At 41.1% G+C, this 26,915-nt stretch overlaps 1 protein-coding gene across 6 annotated transcripts in view; it reads right to left on the reverse strand.

Moving 5' to 3' along the window:
- Nucleotides 1-26,915, reverse strand: part of VPS13D (vacuolar protein sorting 13 homolog D) — a 244,821-nt gene that overhangs the window by 147,641 nt on the left and 70,265 nt on the right. For 5 of the 6 annotated variants that reach the window (XM_082649814.1, XM_082649811.1, XM_082649812.1 and 2 more), the window contains 11 exons: nucleotides 23,808-24,073; nucleotides 22,514-22,647; nucleotides 20,095-20,250; nucleotides 18,704-18,914; nucleotides 18,092-18,166; nucleotides 15,320-15,526; nucleotides 13,791-13,880; nucleotides 11,108-11,248; nucleotides 8,597-8,719; nucleotides 2,232-2,337; nucleotides 1,037-1,189 (listed from right to left, as the gene is read on the reverse strand). In XM_082649814.1, the coding sequence (XP_082505940.1) occupies nucleotides 1,037-1,189; nucleotides 2,232-2,337; nucleotides 8,597-8,719; nucleotides 11,108-11,248; nucleotides 13,791-13,880; nucleotides 15,320-15,526; nucleotides 18,092-18,166; nucleotides 18,704-18,914; nucleotides 20,095-20,250; nucleotides 22,514-22,647; nucleotides 23,808-24,073 (1,662 nt within the window). The remainder of the gene's footprint in view (nucleotides 1-1,036; nucleotides 1,190-2,231; nucleotides 2,338-8,596; nucleotides 8,720-11,107; nucleotides 11,249-13,790; nucleotides 13,881-15,319; nucleotides 15,527-18,091; nucleotides 18,167-18,703; nucleotides 18,915-20,094; nucleotides 20,251-22,513; nucleotides 22,648-23,807; nucleotides 24,074-26,915) is intronic. The other variant, XM_082649813.1, reaches the window with a different exon arrangement.

The raw sequence follows: 26,915 nt of genomic DNA on the forward strand, positions 1-26,915 counted from the left end.
CAAAACATAGAAACTAAAACAGAAATGACAAAAAGGCCAAACCCCTTCTGATACAACAGAGGCAGTGCTTATTAAGAACTACAGTGAACAGTTCTATAATTTAGCTTCTCCAGGAACCTTGTAGAACAGAAAAATGCTCACCACTCATCCCTGGAAATTCTAATGTGGCTTCCAGGTACATGTGCCCAGCACAGTCATTTTTTTTTTTTAACTATTTTTTTTGCTGAAAATCACTGGAGGCCCTCAAGTTCAGAACTCGTGCCGCTAGGGAGTAATGTGCGCCGGTGCAGAGCTATACAGAAGGAAGAAGTGTTTGAGGAGCAGGTTTGCACACAAAGAATTAAAGCACCATGAACGCATGTGACCACAGAAGGCTGAAGCCAATCTCTGAAATGTGAGATAATGAGGCTCAAACACTAAAATCTTAACCTACTCGTTATCCACTGGACAGCCCTTCCACTTAAAAATGCGTGCATATAAAAGAACATTCTCCTACATATTTTATGATCTCTCAGTAACTAGACACAACGTTCTTTCACATTTATTCTCGTCCTCTGGCTGGCGATTTTGAGTGCATCAGTGAGCAGTCTCCCTACGTGAGTTATTCTCTCCTCCTTAGAATCAGAGTATCTTATCATTATTGGCTCTGCTTCCTGAAACCATCTGCCTGCTAAAAGTGTTGTGGCATATGTGTATCTTAAAATTGAAATCAACATGCTCTGATAACCTTTTAATAATACCATGTCACCACTCCATCATGCAATGAACCGGAGGGTTATGATCTGTCTAGGCTTCAACCGAATTAGTTACATGGAACACACCAGTTATCACCTCACATGTCAAATAAAGGGATGATTAATGGAAAGAAGTGTATTTCCAAGATGGTCATTATATTTTTAAAAAGGAAACACTGATTTCCTAAATACCTTTTAAAAATAAAACATTAAAGTCATTAACAAAGGAAAGTGAAAAGGCAAAACACTAGAGACAATTATTTTTTTCTTTTTTTTGAGGCAAAGAGTAAACCATGCTTTACCTGTGCCTTAGCTTTCCTCTTGCTTCAAATTCAAAGGGAATCTCTTCACCCGTGAGGACTTCCCGCCACTCGCTAACATTGTGAGCATCGTCAAGAAATGTTCCATTCCCTTCTGGAACCACCCCTGGACTCCCGCTGTGAGACAGTGCAGCCCTGGAACGAAATCAGACAATACCAGCTAGTCCCCCTTTCTCTCCACCTCCCTCTCACACAGCTCAGGGCTGGAAGCAGAAACCCTCCCAGAACACAACTCACAGACATAACGCTGCATAACCTGGCTGTAAAAGAGGACCTAAAAGGTCAGTAACTCAAGTTATCTTCATGATCGATCAAAACTTCATGACCGAAACTTTAGAAACAGCTAAAAGCTATCACTGCATAGTCACCTGCCACCAGCAGCAGAGTCTGGTACACCGAGGGTGATGTAAACTAGTCATGACTTTTAACGGTAGTATTTAAGTGACTATCTAGAATTTAACAGACCTGAATTGTTTTTGAAAAACAAAGATGTCTCCTCTAGAGCATTCTCATACTTGGTGGAGGTGGGAGAAATATGGTCTCAAATCAGCTGATTCTGTTACTCATTTCATACACTTTATTACCTAAACTGGAAAGATCAGCCTGCATTTGGCAAGTTGAGCCAAGGTCTAAGCAGGCAGAAAGTTGTAAGAGAACGTTCTCACTTGGCTTAGGTAGACTCTCATTTGTTCTCCTAACTCCATCCAGTTCCATCTGGACTCCAGTGCGTTTTAGGTTTGGAAGATAATTCCGGGTGGGGAGGAGGGGATATGAGAGGTGTTTTCAAGCCCTTGTGGAAGAAAAATGGGCAAAACATTTGGCTTAATAACCATATACAGCTTGTTTTAAAAGGGGAAGTAGAATGGGGGCCGAGGAGAAAGGGTGGAATGACTTTTGTTTCACATCCTTAATTTGCTCAACTTTTACTTTAAAAACAAATGGATACCAGGATCAAGATCACAATTTGGATACTTCAGACTCAAGACCTGCTTCTCTGACTACAGACTCTACACAGAACCAGAACCTCCAACGTAGACCTCAGCAAGACAGCAAGCTATTGATTCAAATACAATCAATCCCAAGAGCCTCAGGGAGGCCCCACCTTACTCTGCTGGGCTGGTACACAGAGCCTTTGGTGGCAGAGATGGCTCTAGGTGACAGATTCAGTGTTCCTTACCTGGTGGGCGTGGTAGTCAGGGTGGCAAACCACAAAGTGCAGCCCGTGTGATTCCTCAGAGCAAAAGGGACGAATGGCTGCCGGCGTTTTGGGGCCTTCATCTCTGCTGTGAGCAAACAGAAGGCCGTCAGCATGTGCCCTGGCCCGTGTAGCAGACACCCTCCCCATACCTGGAGACAGTGCCCAAAATTGTCTCTGTGCAAAGGAGCTGAAGGTGGAGAGGAAAAAAAGGAACCGCCACAGGTGTGTTGACAGGCCAAGTGGGATGTCTCCATGTATTCTGCCGCCTGCTACGAGATGACTCGGTCCCCCCGACAACTGACTGTGATGTGTCACGACTCTCACCCCACAATTCTCCCACAACTCTTATGGGCCTTATCTCAGAAAAGGGCATGAGACCTAATACGGCTGGCATCAGGAAAGAAAGAGAAATGGATCCCCACTACTCCCAAGAAATACAGTCTAAATGGACAACCTAAATTGTGGCAAGATCGATCATGTGTACTTGTATCACTTTGTCCAAAACACTGGTACTTTAAGGAAGCCTCCTTTTATATAAGAGTTACACTTGAGTCATATTATGCATATTATAACAAAATGAAAGCATTCTTTCCTATTCTCTTATATGAACAGTTGTGGGTTTTCCTCCCTGGAAGATCAAAAATATACTACCCCAAAGCTATTTAAATAAAATTTTGAGCTCATTTTTTTTTACACAGGTAACACCACCATCTGCTATCAGGCGGGGACTACGGAGACTACAAGAGGAGCGCAAAATATGATTTCCTTCACAAAACAGCTTCTCACCAGGGAAACTGGAAAGAAACACTGATCAATACAAGACTGTAAGTAATCAAATTCTAGGGAGACTGTGACCTGACTCTAAACACTGCAAGCAGTCAGAGGGGAGGCTGAGGAAGGCGATCCGGTGCCCGGGCTGCCCGGGGGGCTGCCCGGGGACCCGCCCGCCGCAGAGGCCCCCGGCTCCTTCCAGGGTCTGCATTTCCTCTACTGGCCACACAAAGAAAGAGGGAGTGGCAGCAGGAACCACAAAGGAAGCAGCAACCCAGTGCCGGGAGCCTCCTGGCTGATGTGCTCAACACCACCACATGCCCCACCAACAGAAAAGGGCGAGGCCCAGTCTTACTGTGTGTCTGGCTTTAAAGCACAAAGACAGCCCGAGAAACACCGGGACCCAAATGGTCTGCAGCTGTGGAGAAAATGACATCTAGAGGTGACTGCAATCTCCAACTGAGAACACTATAGCAAAATTCAATTCGTCTTCCAGGACCGCATGTTTCCTGCCAGTGAAATGAAGAAGGCAAATTGCACCAGGGCCTGCCTCTCCCACTTCTCGAGAACAGCACAGGGCAATATCATAAGTCAGCGTCATGTCTTTTAAAAAGTAATGACATTCTTGTTTTCCCTTTGTAGCTTCTAAAGTTTTCAGAAGTTAGTGCTCTGAACACTGCACAACAAGCCACTTCAGGTTAAGGCGAGTTCTGTTTTGGTAAGAACAACAGCTCAGGGGTGTCTAAGTAAATGAGTGGTCTCCAGCGTGTTCCCACAATTCTGTGGTTAGCTTTTAGAGACACCCCAGATACATATAAAGATAATTTCTGCCTAGAATATGCCCATTTCTCACCCCAATGGCCTCACTTAGTTTCCAAGGTTTGCTTTAAAAAAAAAAAATTAGTGTTCATCAAGTTGAACATTAAGGAGTAGCTGTGAGGCTGCGGACAAGAGCAGAGGGGGAGTAAAAAATTTAAGAGCTGTCAGCAGGGTAAACAGTGCTCACTGTGGCACCTTGAAAGGCACTTCCCTCTCCCTAAGCGAGAGCTGCTCTGCTTTATTACAGGAGATAAAGGGCCCAGGAGGAAAAGAAGCCAGATGTGCTTTCATATCCCACTGTGAGCCAGACTCAAAGTTTCCATTTGCAAATTAGATTTAAAAAGAACAGGTGGCACACGGCTTTGATCACATCGTAACACAGAATAAAGTGCTAGGAATCCATAGAAAGATATTCACGAGTGTATTGCTTTGGAATTAAGTAGCCTGGGTAGCACACAGCTAAGGTCCCCAAGCTTCTTGTGTGGATTACACATACCAGCAGAGACCTCAGCAACCTGCCTCTCTGAGGATAAAAATACACGGAGTGCTCACAAATCCAAACTCAACACCAGAGGACAGATCTGACATCTTCCACACTAGGGTCCAAATCAACTGTGTACTTGCCTTGGACACAGCACCAGAGAACAAAATCCCCAAGTCTGGACTTCCCTGGTGGCGCAGTGGTTAAGAATCCACCTGCCAACGCAGGGGACGTGGGTTCGAGCCCTGGTCCGGGAAGATCCCACATGCCACGGAGCAACTAAGCCCGTGTGCCACGACTGCTGAGTCTGCGAACCACAACTACTGAGCCCGCATGCCACAACTACTGAAGCCCCTGCGCCTAGAGCCCATGCTCTGCAACAAGAGAAGCCACCGCAGTGAGAAGCCCGCGCACTGCAACGAAGAGTAGCCCCTGCTCGCCGCAACTAGAGAAAAGCCCACACACAACAACGAAGACCCAATACAGTCAAAAATAAATTAATTAATAATTTTAGAAAAAACTTAAAAAAAAAAAGAACTCCCCAAGTCCACCAAAGAGAACAGTATTCCCTGGTGGCCTCAGAAAACCTCCTCTAGCGACCAGACCTAATTGGTTCATAGGCTGAAAGAACCCCAAGCTCCTCATGTCCAAGTTCAGCTTAAATGGCTCCACCTGAGGAAATGTCTGCCCCTGCGGATTTGCTCCCCAGGGCAATGTGGCCATTATAAACAGTGCGGGTTCTTACGCTACGTAAGCAGCTCAGCCTATCAGGAAGGACCTGGCTTGTAAATCATGAGAAATAGATTAAAGTCCCAGGTCTGCTACTAGCCAGTCATGTGAATGGAGGCAAGTTACTTAGTTTCTCTGAGCTCCTGTCCCCGTGCTAAAAAGGAATGATGCTTCGCTTAGCCTGAAAGATGAAATAACAGATACAGAAAAGCTGAGAAGTATAAATCCATGGATCCTGGGCCTCGTGAGCCCTCCCCACGAACACCCATCCTGGTAAAACTTTCAGGAAAAAACCATAATACTACCCCCACACATTAATATCCTTGTTCTGAACTCCTAGTAGAGGAAGCTCAAAAGGCCCTTTTTACAAAATAGACCATGACCCAGGATCTGGTGGTGTTAGCCAAGCATAAGCATAAATCATTCAAATTAAACTGCACTCCTTCAAACAAATGAAGAACTGAACATCTTGGGATTCTAATTCCTTGATGTTTATGATGTTTTCCTCTCGTATTTACTTACCAGTCAAGGAACCTTAAAGGATCAGAGATACAAACAAAGAACATTCTCTTTTCTACCTCCTAAGAAGCTCAATTCATTTCTAAAGAAAAGATTTGTGTCTAAGCAATTATTTACCAGAAATTTTTTTTCTTAGCTCTATTCCTGATCTTTATAGCTCCTATTCCACGAGCCCCTTGCATTACCATAAGAATAACATTCACTGAGTATTCTATAAATAAAGACTGGTAGCACTGCTTGATGGAGGATGGTTTTCTTCCATTCATTTGCTTTTCAGTGTGAGACATCACCTCTAACTGACACTGGATGCTTCTGCATCATTCACTGTGAAGTTGATTCCATTTCCACTAAGGGTTAAAGCAGATGGAAGAGACAGAATGAGAATCAGCACATCACTTCCTTCTGATATAAGATGCCACTTTGTCCATTAGTTGGAAATGATCTCTCCTGTTACTAAAGCAAAGTATTCACAACTGGGTATACCCCCATTCAGGTCCCATATTCACGGAAAATCGATGTACAAGGCAGTTCTTAAAACAGGAAAATAAAGCAAGCCCTCGCTTGGCTGTACTGTACCTCTAGCATAGATCTGGTGCTCTAGGTTAGTCAGACTGGCTGTACTCCTAGTTCTAAGGTAGACAAGGGGGAGGCCTGGTAGACAGGAGAGACAACGTTAGAGCATAAGAATCAATATAGTGAAAAAGAAGACATCTCCAGAACATAAGCACAAATAGAGAACATTACAAAAATAGCAAGCATCATGCACTTACAGGCTCATTCCTTTAGTGACTACTGAGAGCTACGGAGGTACTTGACAAGGTGAGCAAGACAGTTTTTATGCTGGCTTTTAATGTGGAGGCTGTGCTAACAGAGCATGCTCCTTTTTTTTCTCAATCGGGGAAAGAAAATGTACTCACAGTCACTTGAACAGAATGACAAGCCTTTTGAGGATTTTTAATTTAAAGCATGTATGTTCTCACATGGCATAGAAAAGTTACCAAGAGCAATCAGTACAGATTTTAGTGGGAGTCGCTCCATTCCAATTGGAAAAGGCAGTAGCAGTAGAATGCTAATCCCCCACGGGTCTCAAAAATTCAAGGGAAAGAATCAGTCTGTGTTCCAAGTTTCAACAATCTCTTCTGAGAAGTTATCTCATGGTATTATTTATATTATACATTAAACATGGAAGCTTTTAGAATTTTTTTTTTGTTGTTGTTATTTCCACAAAATGTCCTTGAATACAAAACTAATGAACTAATAATTAAGGTGCCATACCACCCAGGTGTACTTGCAGAATCTCAGCCCTTCCTGAACAAAGCCAATAATTATGTCAAAAATGAGGCCATTATTTTCTTTCCCCTGCTAAAGGAACAGTAAGAAATCAGCAGCTCCCTTAGGCTGAATTTCATATTAAGAACCTCTAAGTCAAGGGCTCATTTTGAAGCTGACCTGAATAAAATACACAAATTTGGGGGGAATGTGACTAAATATTCTTAAATAAGAGCTGAAGGTTTGTGATCAGTTCAACAAGATTCAAACCTCCTGACTTTCAAAACGAATGCCCAACAATTATTTTAGTAGGCCTAGTAAGAGAATACAATCCCATCTGCTATTCTACCATCCAAGAATTCTTAATAAGTAAAGAGGTTTGGAAATTTAGGTATGTTCGTGTATGCCTAATAAAAAAGATACATTACACCTTTATAAGCCTAAGTAACCATAAAGATGTGTAAGTAAATAAAAATCCAGATTTAATTTAGCAGGCATTTAACATAAATAAGGTAGCTTATTAACTATAAAAAAAAAGGAGGAGATGTTAAAATAAAGAGGGAGGGGAGCGGTGGGAGAGGGACAAAAGAAAACTCCTTCATCAGAATCCTGAAGATTCGGCCTTCCTAGTGTTTGCACTGAGTCTGGATTTAAGATCCCTCTGCATGAATAATGTTTTTAGAAACACATTCTCTAGGACACATTACATATTACAAAGATTATTCAGAGTCTTCTGGGTAGACTACGTTACATTCTCTTGACACACAAATTGGGAAGGTTAGAGGAGGAGCCAGAATTGAAGCTGATGATATCTGAAAAGCCCTGGCTCCTAAGCAATGGCCTTGAGACTCAGAAGCAACAGCCTGGGAATACAGAGAGCAAGCAGAGCTGACGTGTCCTTGTCCCTCCTCCGAGAAGTACAAGGCAGATAGAAAGTCCATTTATACACCCTGAGGAGAGACGAACCAAATACTTCGTACACTAAGAAAATCCATCTTCCCATGACACGTTTGCAGACCAGATGGAACAGTTAAGTATTCATGAACTATGTGAAGTCCAGCCAAAACTCCCCAAAGAAACCACACTGAAAGAACTGGGGCTGAGTTGAATTTGGATGACAATGGCTTGTGGAACAACTAAGGACCACGCAGTTGGCCATCACAATCTCCCCAGCTCTGAGGAAATCAGAGCTCCATGGCGAAGCATTAAATAAGGAAAGAAAACATCGTTAACAGAGAACACACTGACTCCTCTTTCTTCAAGAGGCTGGGTATTCAATTCTCTTCTACTTTATAATACAGGGCCCCCCTTTAAACACTTGCTTCCACGTGGGAGCCGGCCCTCCCTCTCTTCAAGAATATATCCAACCTCTCTGTCTCTAGATTTACAAAACTGAAAAGATGTTCTTAAAGTCCAATCAATTAAAATGTTCTGAAGAGTAAAACACAAACTGACCAATGGCCACTCCTGATGCATCTCCAGGTGCCCCAGTTCACGTGCCACATGACCAGAACTTAGGAATTGCATACTGCAGGTCCTTCCTCTCCCACAATGGTGAAACTAGAGCTCACATTAAGAGTTCAGCGTTTTGTGCCAGAAAAAATGTCCCTTCCAAAGACTAAAACAGAACTACAGAAGACAGAATTTCCTGTAGGTTTTTCCATAGAAAATGATGGTTCTATTTGAATTTCTCAATTAAACATGGCTCTGTAGATCAAAGGTGATTTAGTCAAACATTTGTAGAGAAAAATCTTACTTTGTCCAAAGCATGGAGGATCCACTGAAGAGCCCATCCAGTCTTCCGATGTGGTTGAATCTATTTCCTTGTCCTGTTTACAGTAATCTGCCATCCACGATTCCTTGGTACTTATATATTGGTCTAGAAAAAAGTCCCCAAAGATAATTAAGAACAGAAGTAGAAAGGATTGGGTGTTCAAGTCAGATGACTTCAATTCAGCAAAACAAGCTTTTATCGAATGTCTGACTAAACGCTAGGCACCACACTAGATTCTGAGAAAGCTGGTCCCCTGAAGAACCTCATACTCCACTGGAAGAAATTAACATTAACAAAACAGTCACCATCACAAAACTATATCACAATGTGAAAGGAGCTAAAACAAAGATACAAATAAAATGCTATGGGAGCACAGAACAGGGGAAGATTTATTCTGCTCTGGCAGAAGTGGAAGAATACACACCAAAGCACATGGCAATCTTCAGAGAGGTAAGGACCTTTGTTCGGGGTCTTGAAGAATAGGTAGGGTTACCAATAGGATTAGGGATACAGGGACATTCCAGACAGAGAGAACAGCATATGCAGACTTCAAGACATGAAAGTACATGGCACATTTAGGGAACACTGAATACTCTGGTGTGACTTGGTACAACATACTGGGCTATAGAGACATAGCAAAGAAGTCTAGAAAAGAGAACAACTTGCTTTGTGAACAGCATGACATGCCATGCTAAGGGGCAGGGTTTGGAGACAGAAAGACCAGTAGGAGGCTATTTAAAAAACCACCAAACTCAGGAGGCTGAAATCCAGCTGACAACTGTCCAGGAGTGGTTTTACTTTTTTGAGAGGAGAATCATAACGGGAAGAGCAAAATAATTACACACCACACTTGGATAAAGACCTTTTATACTAATTAAAGCACTACACTTTTTATTTATTTTTTAAATTAATTTTTATTGGAGTATAGTTGCTTTACAATGTTGTGTTAGTTTCTTCTGTACAGGAAAGTGAATCAGCTATACATATACACACATCTCCTCTTTTTTGGGATTTCCTTCCCACTCAGCCATAAAAAGGAATGAAATTGGGTCATTCATAGAGTACTACACTTTTTAAAACAAGAATGATTAGTTTCTGTTTTTCAGCTCCAATATTCAGCTACAGAAATGATATTTATTTAAACACTAAGAGGTCACCGCAATGTTTCTGGGTTTCAGCACAGTTTTAGGAATAAGGAATTAAAGGTTAAAAAAAGAACAGTTTTACCACTGACAAGAATGCTTTTTGGAAGATATTTTTAATTAGATACTCATCAGAAATAGCAATAGAACTCTTGTGAGGTTAGCTCTCGTTTACTATAGCTTTTCAAAGAAGAGTCCCAAACTTTATCTAAACTTCCAGATGAACAGATTATATAAGAAATAACATGGGGACCAAAATAATATGGAAGAATCATGAGATCAATTTACTATTACGTTGGTGGAATTAATGAAATAACAGTGGTTTTAAAATCTGGGGATCAATAAACTTACAGTCCCATTTCACTAAACATTCTCTCCATCCTAGTCGGACATGGAATAAGCCAATGAATATTCTATGAGCCTCAACCCAACACATACACTGAAGAAAGCGCATAGATTTTCAATGTAGTATGCCCTCCCTATCTGTGGGGTTTTCAGCGGATACAGAGGGCCAACTGCATTCATTGTACTAGGCCATTTTATTACAAGGGACTTGAGCATCCACAGATTTGGGTGGGGGGTGGGTGAGGGGTATGGGGTGTGGTACTGGAACCAATCCCTTTGGATACTGAGGCACAACTGTAGTATGTGTTATCTATCACTCAGAGGTAACTACCGTGTTACAAAAAATCAGATCCTGTAGATCAGTAACTCAAAGAGTCGAGTGCAGTTTTCATAGTGTAAGTAGGCACTACCTGACTGTATGATGATGTTACTCTTCTTTTGATATAAAGGCAAGTATAGAGACAAGATTCTGACACACTACATCAAATCCAGGAATGTACATTTCAGTGTTGTCAAAGAAACTTTCAGAACACACACCATTAGCTTGGCAACCCTTTAACTCAGTGATTTTCAGAGTTAGGTCAACATGCTACTTGATGGGAAACAGCACAAGCAACCTACCCTGCTACAGACAATCAAAATTATACCTTTTAAGAATTATTCTGTGAATAGTCTGAGAGAAACGAATCTAAACTCACTTCTAGGACATTTAATAAGTCCCAGTGACCAAGCATCATGGGGAGAAAGTTTGTCATGGACATGAATGTTTCCCATGTAGTCTAAGCTCTTGCTTGATCTCTGAGAGGATTAATATGGGATGCCACCTCCAGAGCTATGGGTTGAGAAGCATTATGAGGCCAGGTTAGGGTTTACCAGGAAAGCAGCCGTGATAAGTAAACTGTCTGGTATGGGCCCAAGTATTTGCTAAACCAGGAATAACAGTCTTCCAGACAAGGGACTTACGCACAGAAAGGTAACAATGTTCTAAAGACAGCTTTCCACTCACCAATTAGTACAGAGGTGATATTGATATCCAAACGGTGTTTGGCCTTGACTTCCAGCTTCAGCCGAGGAGGATGGAGACGACTAGCTGCCTGTTGTTGCCAGGATACAGAGCACGGCCAGGGCTCAATAAATGGCTCCCAGCCTAAAAGAACACAGGAAATAAGACATCTGCTCAGCAGATATCAAGAGTTTACAGGGGAACACCATTCACAAATGCTCAGCAAGGACATACTATAGCTAATAGCTTTCTATTTCCAACTTGATTTCACAATGGAGACACCATCTTTAGCTGCAGGTCACCTTACAAATGTCTGTGCTGTCTCAAGGACATGAGTACAAGAGCATACATGCACCCCAACCATGGTCTCCCAGAGGTGGGAGGAAGGAAGGCAGGGGGTATGTGCCCTCTTCTATTTAAGAGCAGGCAGGACCTGTTTTTGACATATTCAAGTAGAAAAAAAGTGTCTCAGACTCAGGTTGGAAAAATAGTGTCAGCGGCTGAAGTAACTACTAAATTTGATTACCCTGCTTACATCAAGAACCCATTGGCTGAATAAATAGGTATACTTGAAATTCATTAACTTAAATTTTTCCAAATTTTTATTTTAAAATGTGTCATATGTACAAAAGTTATATATAAACAACATATATGTATGGTTTAAAGAATAAGATTACTGCAAACACTCACGTACTCACTATTCAGCTTAACAGAAAATTATATGTGCCTCTGAAGCCCCTGAGTACCACTCCCCACCAAACCTCTTCTACCCGACTCCAAGTAACCATTAGCTTGAATTTTTAATCATTTCCTTGCTCTTTATACTTTTACCACCTATGTATACATTTCTTAAGAATACATAGTTTGTCCTGTTAGGGATCTTCACATAAACAGAATCCAACAGTGTGTATTCTTTTTCTTTTTTTTTTTCCATTTATTTATTTATTTGGCTGCATCAGGTCCTAGTTGCAGCATGCGGGATCTTTGTTGCGTTGCCCCACAGCATGTGGGATCTTAGTTCCCCGACTAGGGATCGAACCCGCATCCCCTGCATTGGAAGGGGGATTCTTAACCACTGGACCACCAGGGAAGTCCCCGTGTGTATTCTTCTGCAAGTTTCTATTTTTGCTCAATAGCATTCTTTGAGATTCACTCACACTGATGCCATGTAGCTGTGGTACATTATCTTCACCTCTGAACTGTAATCCACTTATGAACATACCACAGTTTATTTATCTATTCTACTGCTAGGAGACATTTCACTTGATTCCAGTTCTGCTGCTATTAGGAAGACCACTCTGGAAGCAGTCTTGTACTTGTTTCCTAGTACTCATAGACAGGAGATTCTCTAGGGTACAGGTCTAGAAGAAGTATATTGAAGGATTGCTGAGTATGCTTCTAAGTCATGTCAAACTGTTTTCCAAAGTGGTTGTCCCAATTTACAATTCTGACAGCAGGAAGTAAGAGTTCTAGGGCTCAAATCTTCACTATACTTAGTAGTGTCACACTTCCTTTTTGCCAGTCCACTGGGTGAGAAAAATGGTATCTCACTGTAGTTTTAAAGACAACTTTTCAAGGCCAGTTAATTTTTAACAGTTTTCTAAATACACTCCATCGGCCATAGATAAGGTGATTTACCAATACAAATCCAATCTAACATGTAGCATAATGTCGGTACATTCATCTCCTCACACCATTTAGCACTAGTGACCTGAATGTGTTCATGCAACTTTAAAAGTAAGCAATATTTGCTCTGGGAAAATAAATGATTCTCAAAAAAATAGCTACCATATGCCCTGCAAAACTTTCTCTTAACTAGCAAGGCTTGGGCCATTATTCTGAAGTTAAACATTTTGAACAATTAGGAAGTAAGAGTGTTGCCTTTAAGTGAATCCAGATCAGAGAGGGGAGAATGTTAACTAACATATAAAATCGAATGTGACACGTACTCTAGAACAATCAGCAGCAGCACAACACACTGGAAGCTTAACTTTCCAATGACATCAAGGGAGCAACCCCTCTTCGACACAACTTGGTTTACTCCACCCACACCTACGAAGAACTCTCTTAAGCAAAGAACGTCACAGCTCAAACTATTCAGCCCTGATACAGGATGGTTCCTGAATGTCCATCTGTATAGGCCCTTATCTTGGTCTTTCCAATGGAAGGAAAGAAACCTGGAAATGCCTTGTAGTATATCCAAGTTTATGTCTCTGGAAGAACAGCTTGCCCTGATCAACTGTGTCCTACTCTAGGGAGTAGGTACGGCAGGTTATACATTGTCACTGACTCAGTACTCTTCTAATGAGACAAACAAGTCCAATAGGGAGTGAGGAGGCCTGAAGTTTAAAATGCTTATGGGCTTAAATATCACTTGAAATTTAGCTACTATCAGGGCCAGACGAATGATCCTTCACAATTGAGCAATTTCATGTTCTGAAATAAGCCAAACTCCAGGATGAAAAGGAATTAACTACCGAAACTCCTTTTTAAAGAATTCAGTTGTGACTTATCAAATATATTCTTAGAAATATGAAAAATCTGTATCTTTCGTGCTTGTGCAGTCACTTATTTTTCACCTTTCCCTGTCCTATCCCACCCCTTTGCCTCATGTAGAATTTATGTAGAAATAGGCCCAGGCAAATGTCGAAGTGTATTTTTTAAATCCCATGATAATTATACTGACCTGACAGAGCACGGTTATAATAATCTCCAGAAAGGGTGAAGTGGGCATAGCCTTCAGGGCTAGTTCTTACATGCTGCAGAAAATTCAGACCTGCAATGAAAGCAAATCTTATTGCAGTGGCAGGGCGGGAACAACCAAAACTTTCTTTTGCTGACAAATCATATAAAAGAGATGTTAGAAAAACAAACACACAGATACAGAGAACAGTAGTGGTTACCAGAGAAGGGACAGGGGCGAGAGCAGGGGTGATCAACTGTATGGTGATGGACAGGAACTAAATTTTTGGTAGTGAGCACACGGTAATGTATACAGAAATGGAAATATAATACTGTACACGAGAAACTTATATAATGTTATAAACTGATGTTACCTTAATAAAAATAAAACAAAGAGATGTTAGTTACAGCTACCACTGATGATCTTATAGGAGAACACACAGATGTATCAAAATTTGATATTTTGTTCATCATGGTTTTTTTAATAAATTCTGATTTTTAAAAATACTCCATTAAAATATCATTTATCTTAATTACTGAGTTTTGTGGTACCCCTTTAAATGTTGTGAATGAGGTAAATGCCTCATTTGCCCCCCCACCAATACCAGCCCCAGCATCCAGCTGTATCTCAAGCCTGTGGGAACATTAAAAAACATTTCTACCTGAATATCTGAAAAGAAGGTAGAATAATTGAGAACAGTCATGCCTTCATAAATATTAGCTCAAAATTTCAAGATTACCGTAGAAAAATAAGAAATAATTATTTTCTGCAGAAAAGATACTCATGGAAACAGTCAAAATTCCAGTTGTTAGTTTCAATCAAGTGGGCCTTGTGGTGGCTAGAAGCACAAGGAAAAAGAAAATCTCTACAATGTGTAAAAGGTCAAATTAAATCCCCAGAACCAACTTTTCCTTGAAGGGAAAAGAGGCTAGCAAGATCAAAACAAAAGAAAATTAAAAGTAAACACATCGGTAAGATTCTCCTTTACTCTCCTCAGAAGCCTCATCTGACACAGCTTGCAAAGATGCGATTGAGGATAAAGCCCTCCTGCCCTGGTCTCCACTCTGCTGAAGGACGGCTCTCAGGTGAATAGGGTTTCACCTCCTACCCGGCCTACGGAGGAGACTCTGGTGAGCCTCTGTGTTTTTTAATTTTCAAAAGACATACAGCTTGGAAACACTACTTTCTAAGCTTATCTTTTAAATTCCTTTAATAACAGTACTCCCTACAACCTTTAGATACACGAAAAGATAAACAAAATGGAGAGATCAGGAATTATTTAACTAGAGCTGTTAATAGAACAGAAATTTCATCAATGACAATTTCTATTATTCCCAAGCCATGGTCTGAAGGCCACATATGGCAAATAAATACACGTTTCTTTAAAATACAAATAATGGAAAACATATGTAAAACCATCATCTAAATTTCTCCCATTCTATTAAGTACGGGAGAGCACGAACAACGTGAAGAAAAGACGGTGGTTCACTGCACATCTTCTCGATGAACCCGAGGGTCGGGCGAGCACTCACGGGAGAAGGTGAGCTCAGCGAGAGGGACGTCGCAGTCCATGCAGTCGTCGATAAAGCAGATGCACACGCTCTCAGCTTTCATCTCCACGCCCGAGATCAACCGTGCCGGTGCAGCCACCTGGCCCTCTCGGCTGTTAGAGGCCAGGGAAAGAGACGTCAGGGGTTCAGCATTCTTGAACAGCCAACTTGCTGCCTTTTTCAGTTGACCTGCAAAGAAATTAAAAGGTGATCAGTTCAATCCGTTCCCACAGCTACTCAAGCAAATCAGAGAGGAAACAGAGAAATACATTTGATAGGGACCTACTGGACAGCCCAAGAGAACCTTAATGCCAGACAGACATAACAAAGAAAAAAGAGCACAATAACAGGAATCCTGCTCTTTAGCAAACAGAACAAGGCCCTCTTTGCTGCACACCTCCACTCAAGTTTACCGCACCTTTCATGACCTGGCTCAAAATGTCTCCAGGAAGCCATCCTTCCTCTACTGTGACATCTGTTGAAGGAGACGAGAAAAGAGGAAAGGAGAGGATCCAACATTCCAGGTGCCACTCGGTACTATAATACTTAATCTTCCCTATGTAGTCTTGCATATCCTGATGTGCTGCTTTGTTAAGTGTTCTCAAATGTCTTACGTTGTACATACTTTGTCTTCTCAACCATGTGTGTAATATAAAACTATTAAATAACACCCCCTGAACACAACCAGATTGCTAAAGCTAAAAAAGAACAGAACAGAAAAAAGAAAAGCAATGCAACCCCACACTTATAAATTACCAGAGGCCAGTGCATGTAATGGTGGTAAGTGGTAAAGGGCATGGGCTTTGGAGCAAGATGGCCTGGCTTCTGATCTTGGCACTTACCAGCTGTTGGATCTTGGACAAGTTACTTGATCTCTCTATGCCCGACAGCACCCGCTTACAGGACGGACATGAGGAGGAAACAAATGAGTACGTGGGAGGTTCTCAGATCAGAGCCTGGCATATAACAAAGGCTCTATAAACATTAGTTGGTATTATCATCTTCATTATTGATGGAAATAAACCTTAGTTACTAAAGAAATAAAAATTGAAATCCAAAAGGCTCTTAGAAATTTTTCTAACGTGTTTGAATTGTTAAAGAAAGAGTAAAAGTAAGAAATGTAAACATTAAGGGGTATGAAGTTAATTAAACCAAGAAGCAATGATGACTAGGTAAAAACAAAACTAAGGAACACAAGATAACTAGGTCTACCTTCATTTTCTCCAGAGGAAAGAGACAGGTAATGCAAACAATTGTGATGAAACCATGTTAAGTGGTCAAAGTTTAACCTGGTACAATCCTTTTCAAAAAAGATTTGTCAATTCAAGCAAAGAGGCTGAAAAATATATCTATATTCTCTGATCCAGTTTTTACAATATGAAGTCTCACTACCAAAGAAACAGTTAAAAAGATGTAGACAAAAGTTCATACACAAAAATATTTATTACAGAATTGTGTATGATAATGAAAGAATGAAAAACAACTTAAGAATGGTTAAATCATACTGTATCCTCTGATCAAATGTAAAAAAATCAATGTTTACAAATAATGTTAATGACACGGGAAGACGCTGCTATTAAGTATATATTTTAATAAAATTGTAATTATAATTCTATAAAATTGTTATTTGCAATACGATCTACCAACATGTATAATATTACGTGTGTGTGTATACACACACACACACACACGTATGTTGGATACACGGGCATACCTCGTTTTATTGCACTTTGCTAATACTGTGCTTTTTACAGATTGAAGATTTGTGGCAACCCTGTGTCGAGCAGGTATACCGGCACCATTTTCCAACAGCATTACTTAATTAAGACATGCACATTTTTAAGACATAACGCTACTGCACGCTCAACAGACTACAGTATAGTGTAAACGTAACTTTTATATGCACCGGGAAGCCAAAAAATTTGTATGACTCGCTCTATTGCAATATTTTCTTTATTGCGGTGGTCTGAAACTGAACCCCCAATATCTCCAAGGTCTGCCTGTATACAGTACATAGAGAAATAAAAAGACAGAATATACATGCAAGTATCAAGACTGGGAAAAAATACAGCTCTTGCTGTATCTCTGATTTGAAGAGAAAGGGGAACAAAGAGGGAGGTGGAGAGGTAGTGTGATGCAGAGGAAAGAACACGGGCACACCTGGCTTTAAACCCATCCCACCCCGCATTAACAGGTGGCCTGAGACGAGTTTATGTACCCTATCTGAGCTGGTTTCTCCAACTGGAGTGAGGGTAATGATGCCTGCCTCCAAGGGTATGAGGATTCAACAAGAAGCAGGACTAGGCCCAGAGGAACTCAATAAATGGCCATGCCTACCAGCGTCACTGCCATTACCACTCCCACTAGCAACAGTGCTAACATCTACAGAGCACATGCTGTGTGTCAGGTACCTTCTCATGTCCTTTGCATAGAGTGACTTCTTTATTTCAAACCTCTGAGGGATGTCCTCTTATCCTCACTCTACAGATAAGGAAGCACGGGTACAGAGACATGAAACTTGCCCAAGTCACGAACAAGTAGCCAGCAGGTGGCGAGTAAGGACCTGAAGTCAGGCAGTCAGCTCCAGAGCCCACAGCCATGTCCACTATAAAATCCTGTGTCTCATTATTACTGGCCCAAGTTATCTTCAGCCCACAGAAAATCATGGAGGGTCTCCAAAACACACTCCAGCTCATGGAAAGATAAACATTATCAAGATAAACAGCTGATAAAGGAAAGCCTTATTCAAATTACCTTGACACACCAAGAGAGCTTTGCGGCAGTCATCCATGCCAAACCCCAGCTCCTGCAGTCTAGCCAGTTGTAACTCTGGGGGGGGGGCGGGAAATGGTATATATATTTTTGTAAGTAATTTAATGTAAATTAACCCACAGACTAATTGAAGCAAAAAAGAACCAAAAAAAACAAGAAAAGAAATCCAGAAACTGGGGACTCAAACACTGCACTGCTATAGGCAAAAGTAGCTCCTAATTAGAATTTATCAACTGTACCCTGAAATTTTTAAGTCTTTTCCCTATATTGGCTGTCTTTTAAATGCTTACAACTGAAACTTAGTATTATTATCCATATAACTTGGGAGGAAAACTTGAAGTTTAAAACTAAACCTTAGCATTATCCATATCTCTGGAAGAAACTGTAAAAGGAAAAATACTGTAGGCTAGAACAGTTGGTTTGGGCTGTTCATTTTTAAATTAAAAAAAATTAGACAGTCATACTTATGACCTACAATTATACTTAATGACACAATTCTACCCTGAACAATTTAACTGTGCAAAAGAAAATCTGAAAAGTTAAAAAGAAGGGGAGTTTTGGGAAGACTGAGTGGGTTTTATGGTTAATACTTACCCAAGACAGGGTCTAAGGTGTGTCTTGTCCCTTCTCTGATTTCCTCTCCCCTTCGAGATGCACCAGGAAGGTAAGTGCTGAAGGAGTTGGCGTCCAAGGCCACTGTGTCTGGTACTGCAGCATTAGCTTGCTCTGGGATGGATTTTGCAATGGCAAGAAACAGCTGAACATCATTATAGGAGAGTCTGATATCCAGGGCCTGTAACTGAATCTAACAAAATTTAAAAGGTGGCAGTTTTTAAAGTTGCACTTGCTTTTGTGTCCACACCTCTTACAAGTATCACTCTAATTCAAGTTCTAGAAATCCAACAGACATTTCTCATTGTGAAGACAGGGGAGATCTTGAAATTAAGCATTAATAGCCATGAGGTAAAATGTCCCAGCTGTGAGGTCAAATGCCACAAAACTGTACCAAATACAAAATACTAAGCAAGGAAAATTACTAGAGCACTTAATACTTCAGTAGAATGATTTTCATACAAGCACATTAATCATCAAAGCAGAGAATCAGAGAATGGCTCTGGTGGAGACAGGATCACCTATTAGCAACACTCTGTTAATCCATTTTGCTTTGATCTATTTAATTTTTTAAAATCTCTGACCACCCAACAAAATTTATCTCTCCTTTATTCAAACAGAACTTTAAATGAGTCATGTTCCACATTAATATTTCTGAAAATCTGGTCCTCCTCAGACAACAGCAACTCAGCTACCACCGGTAAAAGGAGTACAGACACCAACACAAGACCACTTTAAAATGGGATGTCTGTTTGAAGGCTGGGTATAGTGCTTTATTTCTTACTTATTTTTCATTATTTTTGAAGCCCGAAAATCAGAATGGCTTTTCTCTCTCTTTCAATCCTCCTACGGTTCAGATGGATTACTAATTAATGATTCTCCCTCTACCGAAGAAATATAACATCAGTCTTAAGCCGTCCCTGCCTGGCTTCACCTGCTCTGCTTCTCCTCCCCTCTCCTCCTCACTGCCCTATAGACTTCTTTCTTCTAGTGAGACCTCCCTCGGTCTCAGGTCTGCTGGGCCATTTCTGCCCCTGACTCTGCTGCTTCCTAATTTGGAATGCTCTCCTTCTCGGCCTATTTACATCCTACCCCTCTGATCAGACTCACTTTTAGCTTCACTCACAGTCAATATTCCTAACTCTGCTTTCTGTAAAGTTTTATAGAACTTCAAGATCACACCAGACAATTAAAAGGTCTTTTATCCTCCACAAGACTGAAAGATCTTCTAGGGCAGAGACACTGCCATATTTATTTTGTATTTGCTGAAGTAACGAAAATGTTGTTGAGTTTGGCAGAGTTAAGTAAGCAGTTCAAGCAAAGGAAAGTGTTTGCGAGTGTCTCAGTGTGTTACACAGATTTGTCATCATTACCTCTAAGACAGGTGGGAAGTCTTCACTATTGAATGCATCCATCAATCCTGAACTATTCTGGTAAGAAGAATTCCCCACCAGCTCCACTTGAATTTGTACTGGATCAACAATTGAAAGAGCTGTGTCTTGCTCATTTCCTAGTCGGCATGAAAACACCTAGAGAGTGAAATGCAATATGGCAGGAATTAATGTCTGATTCAGGAAGAGTCTAACCATCAGGAGAAAAGGAGACCGTCTCAGAAGCACTCAGCCCTATAATATCAAAAGCCCAGAGCAACCACTGAAATGAACATTGTGAAGAGGGAGGCTGAGGCTCTCACCCACTGCCAGGAGCGCAGTGGTTCGCCTGTGGGAAAGGCAGTTTAGCAATATGTAACAAGAGGCTTAAAAACATCACACCCTTTGATCCAGTAATCCTACTTCTTACTAGGAACTAGCCCAAGGAAATAATGCAAAACACAGAAAAATTCACTGAACCATTATTTAACAGTTAATCAAAAAATTAAGAGCAACCAAAGTTTTATCACATCTACTCGGAATATTTTGTGGCCATTTAAAAGGAACGGTTTAAAAGACCATATGAAACATAAGAAGACAGTTACAATATAGGTTATGTGAAAAAGCAGCCCAATCAAAATAATATTACGCCATAACTATAAGGAAAGAAACACATCAAAATGTCAAGAGAGATTATGTAAGGTGGGATAGGTGATTTTTTCCCCTCCCCTTCCCTAATTTTATGTAATATAGTTGTTACTTTCACAACTGAAAATAAATACATTAATTTTTGAACCTAGGTGAAAGGTACACAAGGGTTCATTATATTATTGTTTACTTTGTGTATGTTTGAAATGTTCTATAATTTAAAAAAAAAACATTTATGGGGGGAGAAAAGGGGGGAGAAAAGGGAGAAAAGGGTACCATCCTACGACCAAATTATGTTGCACGCTCAAGAAGACAGAAGAAAGCATTGCTTTGGTCTCCCTTGCTCCCTCCCCGCTTTTTGGCATTTTCTAGTGCTACTGAAAAACACGCGCCACCAAGGTCCTCTGCTGTATTCGAGATTAACTCATCATTTTGCTTTCTTTATAAGTTCTCCCCCAATGACGTATTAGGGAGGTCTTAAGATTCAGATCCAATTGTGCTGCCTAAAGAACAAGATTGAAAGGAATTTCCAGGAATCTCAAATATTTTGCCATGTAGTTTTTCTAAGGGTTTGGAGCAGGAAAGTTTCGTTTTCCTTTTTCCTTCAGGGGCTTCTGCTACACAAAACCCAACGGTACCTGACAGTTCATTAATTAATCACTAAACTTTTCCATTCCAAGCTGGTATTGTGGTGGCTTGGAAAGCAGATGAATCGCAATTTCACGACCAACTCACATCACATCACACCAGCATGCAAATCCCTCTCCTCTCACACTGAGGTTTCTTTACATGAGAGAAACAAGTGGTAGAGAAATAAAATCTCTACAGGTTTTATTCAGCTATTTCTGACCAGAAAAAAAAAAAAAAGAAGTTCCATATGCTGCTGACAGTGAAAATAATTTTTGTTCGTTCAACCTCTGAAATACCACTGGAAAGAACTGGGTACGAAAAAGCTTAATCATAAATGGGAAGGAAATGATGAGTATCCCTAACCAAATATTCTAATATTCTAACAAGAGGAATGTTAGTTGAGATCAGTGACTTAAGAACATTTGACAGAGATAATAATCTACCTCGTTTCTCCTTCTGTCTCCACACATCCTGGCTTAAAAAGAGGCAGAGCAGTTTCTGCTGGACATTGTATAATGTAATTTTCTGGCTACAAAAGCCATCCCAGTGCAAATCAGCCCCTTCATGAGATCAGATCAGAACCACAAGCACCTCTATTAGAGACTCAGTCCTTTAGGTCAGGCCTGACTCTCTAGACGTGCCCTTTTATACATCAGATATTCCCAGAAGGATAACACAAAAAGTCCTTAACACTTTTATAGACAAGTTTCCATGACCATAAAGCCCTAGGTCTTTGGAGGGACAAGCACTGAACGTGGGGGGAAGGGGATACAGGAGCAACAAGGACCCCTTCCTCACCTTCACAGTTCGCCAGGGCCTAGACCTGCAGAACTAGAGGACACAACAAGGAGCCCGGCAGGGTAATGGGGACTAGAAGAGTTTCCTCGAACTTTCTGAGGAAGGGAGGGCGAGAGAGAAAGAGGTAAAAGTCCCTCCACACATTCACAGCCTGACACTGGGCGACTGAATTCACACATTAGAATAACCTGGTAGATTTGAGGAGAAAATGAAGAGACGAGGACAAGGGCCCTCCAATCCCATTCATTATTTCCCTGAATGAAAGTTTAGGAGGTAAAATTCTCCTCCAGATGCTTTTCTCTTGAGCCAAACATTTAGTGTTTCAATCAACACACAGACTTCTTACCTCAATGCCAAACAAACTTCCTGAAAAGGGCCGATCGACAAACCGGGGCTTATAGGTGAGCACTGTGGTGCCTTTGAGAATGATGGCGTTGGTATCGAAGCAGGACACATCTTCAACGACCACAAACTCCGTGCCTGGAAAGGACGGCATTGTCAACTAAGCCAAAGCTGTGAGGGGGAAAGCAGCAGGCTGTCGCAAACCAGGCAGCACGTTTACTGGGCGGGGGCTGACACATCGGCCAGAAAGGTGCGTTCTGCAGGACGCCTGCCGACACTCGCTTCACTCCCACCCCGAACAAGTTCTCTGTATCTGGCCAGCCACAGCTGAGCTGACAGAGCACTGCACAGGCAGAAAAGACTGGGATGCAGTTTCTCTCTTTAGCATATAGTTTTAAGCTAGGTCTCCTGGGAGGCAGAACAGACATTCAGAAGCTCCCTCGCCAAATGACGACTTGTTTTAAAAATCCCAGGAAGTGGATTCAGATACTAATGTTGGCTAGGCAGCATAAAGCACTAGGTCATCTATGTAGCTGTTTAAGTTGTTTACAAAGAATGTGGACTAATTTAACGTAGACTTTTTTTAATTAGTAGATACAGACAGTTTTCTATTCATCTGTACATGGCAAATTTACTTTTCGTTTTCATCAAAAAACATGTATAAATTGAACTTTTGAAACTAAATCCACTTCAAGTGCAGTGTGCTCTCCAGCTTCTTCCAAACCACTGAGCAGTAGATAGGGTATATCACAGACAGAACAATAAATAGTATATCTTAGTACAGTACATCTTATGTACAGATGTACTGTAAGAGTCTACTAGTTAACAAAAACTGTAGTAAATCTGCTTGTAGAGGAAAATATTCTTTTTGTAAAGAAAGTAACAATCCCCTCACTTATTTATCTTCTACACTGAGATGTTCACATACCACCTTTGCTTAAACTCTGTAAGGTACAACTGCTGAGGCCCTAGAGATCAAACAGAAAATTGAAGCCAGATTTAACATTGGGAAAAAAGACCACTGCCCAGGTGGGTATTCAGGCCAGGCATATGCATTAGGGCAGCAGAGGAGAGGGACTAGATCCTGAAGCCCAGTGTGGGTCAGCTCAGTGTGGGCCAGGCAATCCCACCTGAAAACGGAGGTCAGGAACTTTGACACCTGTTGGTCTGCAAAGGACGCAAATGTGTAAGAGTGCTCGTGTCAAAATGCAGAGGCAACAGAAAAGTCATCCTGTAAGACACATATGGAGCCTAATATCCAAACTAAGAATCAGTGACTCACAACTACATATACTTACCTGTTACATTGACCTTGACCTCCAGGTGCTTTTCAGTAGACACAGGAAGGGAAGACCGCTTGGTAACTACTCCACTTTTCACGGTTTTGGGAATTACAGCAGATTCACTGCTAGAGTTACGGTGGCGTGAAGGAGTAACTTTAGTTTGCTTCTTAATATCACTGGGGGTGTGGAGAAAATCGTGCACTAACAGTAGCCAGTCAAATATGAGAAACACACGGAGATTGTTGAGAACTACTGTGAAACAGGAGGAATCCTTTGTAGACCTGCAAGAAGGAAGATCATAAAAATAAAATAGGAAAAGAGAAATATGATATTTCATTAACTTGCAAATATGTGACTCAATTGGGGCAGGTGGTACTCCAGCATTTTCTAAACTGAACTTTGAGTATCAATAAACTCTGAATCCGGGTTTAATAAAATATTCAGTGTATGTTTTCAGAAGTCAGTCAGATTCTTCAACAAAAAGGAATACGCTGTAAGAAAGCAATAGAGTGCGCGTCGTCCAGCAGTTCCCAACCGGGGTGATTCTGTCCCCTGGAGACATTTTTGCCACAACTGAAGGGGTTCCTACAGGCATCTAGGCATCTGGTGGGCAGAAGTCAGGGACGAGGCTAAACATCCCACAACGTACAGGAGAGGCTCCACAACACGGAATGTTCTAACCCACAATGTCACCAGCGCTGAGGCTGAGAAATGCCGGTGTAGTAGGAAGAGCGCAGGCTTAAATCTTGTCACTTATAAGCTGTGTTATCTTGGGTAAGCCACCTACCTTCTCTGAGCCTGCTTCGCCACTTATAAACTGAGAAATAATAACACTGTAAGAGATAAAGCACCGGGCACATAACAGGTTCGAAAAATGTCAGTTCCCTTCCCTACAGGCTGTTTCTAGAAGATCAATGAGGCACTCTTTCTTTGATGTCTAGGATCACTTCTTTATAAACATCCAATTTACATACTAGTATGAAATGGTTTTTCTAGCTGGAACCGGCCTGAAAGCCCATATCTTTCAGCCAAAGAAGGTAGACAGATAAGATTACATTAACTGTGGGTGTAACCCCAAGTGCCCTAGAAGTAGAGATGCGGGAGAAGGGGAGAGAGTATTAGTTTTGTTGTCCTCATTATCCCAAATTCTATATTTGGGGTGAAATATAGAATTATAGTCCAAGGAGGACTCTCAGGCCTGGCCTCAAACCATGGTGCGGTCAGGGGCTTATCCAGGCCCTGTTAGTATATCAGCAGGCAGAGATGGGTAAGATAGAAGAGGGATGGGCTAGGGACACCCCTATAGAGTTTTCTGGGTTGAACTTTGTTCTATGAGCCCAAAATCACTTCTGGGGCTCTGCTTCACATACCTGCTTCCCAGTCCTAAAAGGGGCTTCTATTCAGGAAAAGCTGATTTGGAGATATTTTTAAGGCTGGCCTCTCTAGGCTCTTATTTCTCCTAAACCTGGCTCACTGCCTCTAGAAAAAGGGCACAATGGTGCATGTCTCCTTCATACAGACACAGCATTTTTCACAGAAACACTTTACCCTTTTGTAATAGAGAAAAAATGTTGCCCTCAGTAAAATTTTTCCACCCCATTTTGAACACAGATCGTCAGAGCCATGAACTAACTGGAAAAGTCAAAGTGTGTCTGATCCCTTTTCTGGAAAATATTTCAAGGCTTTAAACACTGTGAAGTGATTTATATTTGACACACAAATTCCCAACAGAAGAGCAATTCTTCTTGAGACACAGAAGGCGTTCAAAAGTTCCAATCAAGAGAACATTTTAACCCTATCACTAACAATGGTATTTCTGTTAGCAAGAGCCAAGGTGTAGGACTTTATTACTAGCCTCCAAGAAATTATACACCTTCAGTATATAAATATATCAACATTTTAAGGCTCCTTCTACATTAAAAATATGATAAGTGGGACAACTAGATGATATTTAGGAAGCCAGATCAACAGCAAAGCAAACCCAAAAGGAAACTGTTTCTGCAGATGCACCAAAGAGCAATACATGCAAGCCCTCTGTTCAAATAAACATCATCTTCAAACAAAGGAACTGCAAATCACAGCCAGCTTATCATCTGACTACAGTCAGGCCAATCACTAAAATGTGGTAGGCCTGACAAGTGTTAGAAAAGACACGGGCTTTGAAATCAGAGGCCCAAGCCCAAGTCTCAGCTCTGACTACTTCATTCACTGGTTGTGTGATCTTAGAAGAGTTATTTAACCCCCTCCAAGCTTCTATATCGGTATCCGTAAAACAGGGAAGAAGTGACCCACTGGACAGACTTGTGAGAATTAAGTTAAAGGTGGGTAAAGTGCCTGGCCCATGGTGCAGCTCAGTAAGAGGCAACTAGCATTCTTATTACTGAACTTTTTTAAAGTTCATGCAGAAGTTTAAATATCTACTTTGCTAGACTTCCTAAAGGCATATGGAGATAGCGACCCCGCCCTAAAAAAACCTCAACCCCGAGGAATTCACTGAACAGCACGCTGAAATGTCAGACATATTTAAACATACAAATATAAGAACAATCTTGATAATTTTTTTTTCCTTTTTTGCCTAACCAAGATGTTTTTCCCAGCCTTCTTACTTACTGGTTTATATTTACAATTTATCTGATAACATTAAGCACTAAGAGAATGAAACCAACATCAGTTCCAAAGGTCTCCTTTTGAATCTCTATCGATCAGACCTAATTTTTCAGTTTTCCAGTATAGGCCCACCTAGTCATAAAATCTTAACAGTAGTGTGTCATCAAATAACACAAGCTACATCAGGAATCATCACAACAGCTCCCATCTGTGCCAAGTGGTATATGCCAGAATATCTTAAGCACTACCTCCACCCTATGCATGAGGTGGGTCAGGTGGGCACAGTTATTCTTTCCTATTTCATAGAAGATGAAAATGCAGCTGAAAGAGATGAAGGAACTTGTCCTTGGATGCATTACTAGAAAGTGGTAGAGCGAGGTTTGAGCCCAGCTATACGATCCGCAAACATGGGCTCTTTCTACACACAACACTGCCTCCCATAATACCAGGAAGAAAAACATAATCTAGTTCAAAGAGGCTAAAGCTCTTTTTACATGGAGAAGTCAGTCATTAAGA

This window comes from Grampus griseus (assembly GCF_964374135.1).
Source record: "Grampus griseus genome assembly, chromosome: 1".
NCBI classification, from domain to species: Eukaryota; Metazoa; Chordata; class Mammalia; order Artiodactyla; family Delphinidae; genus Grampus; species Grampus griseus.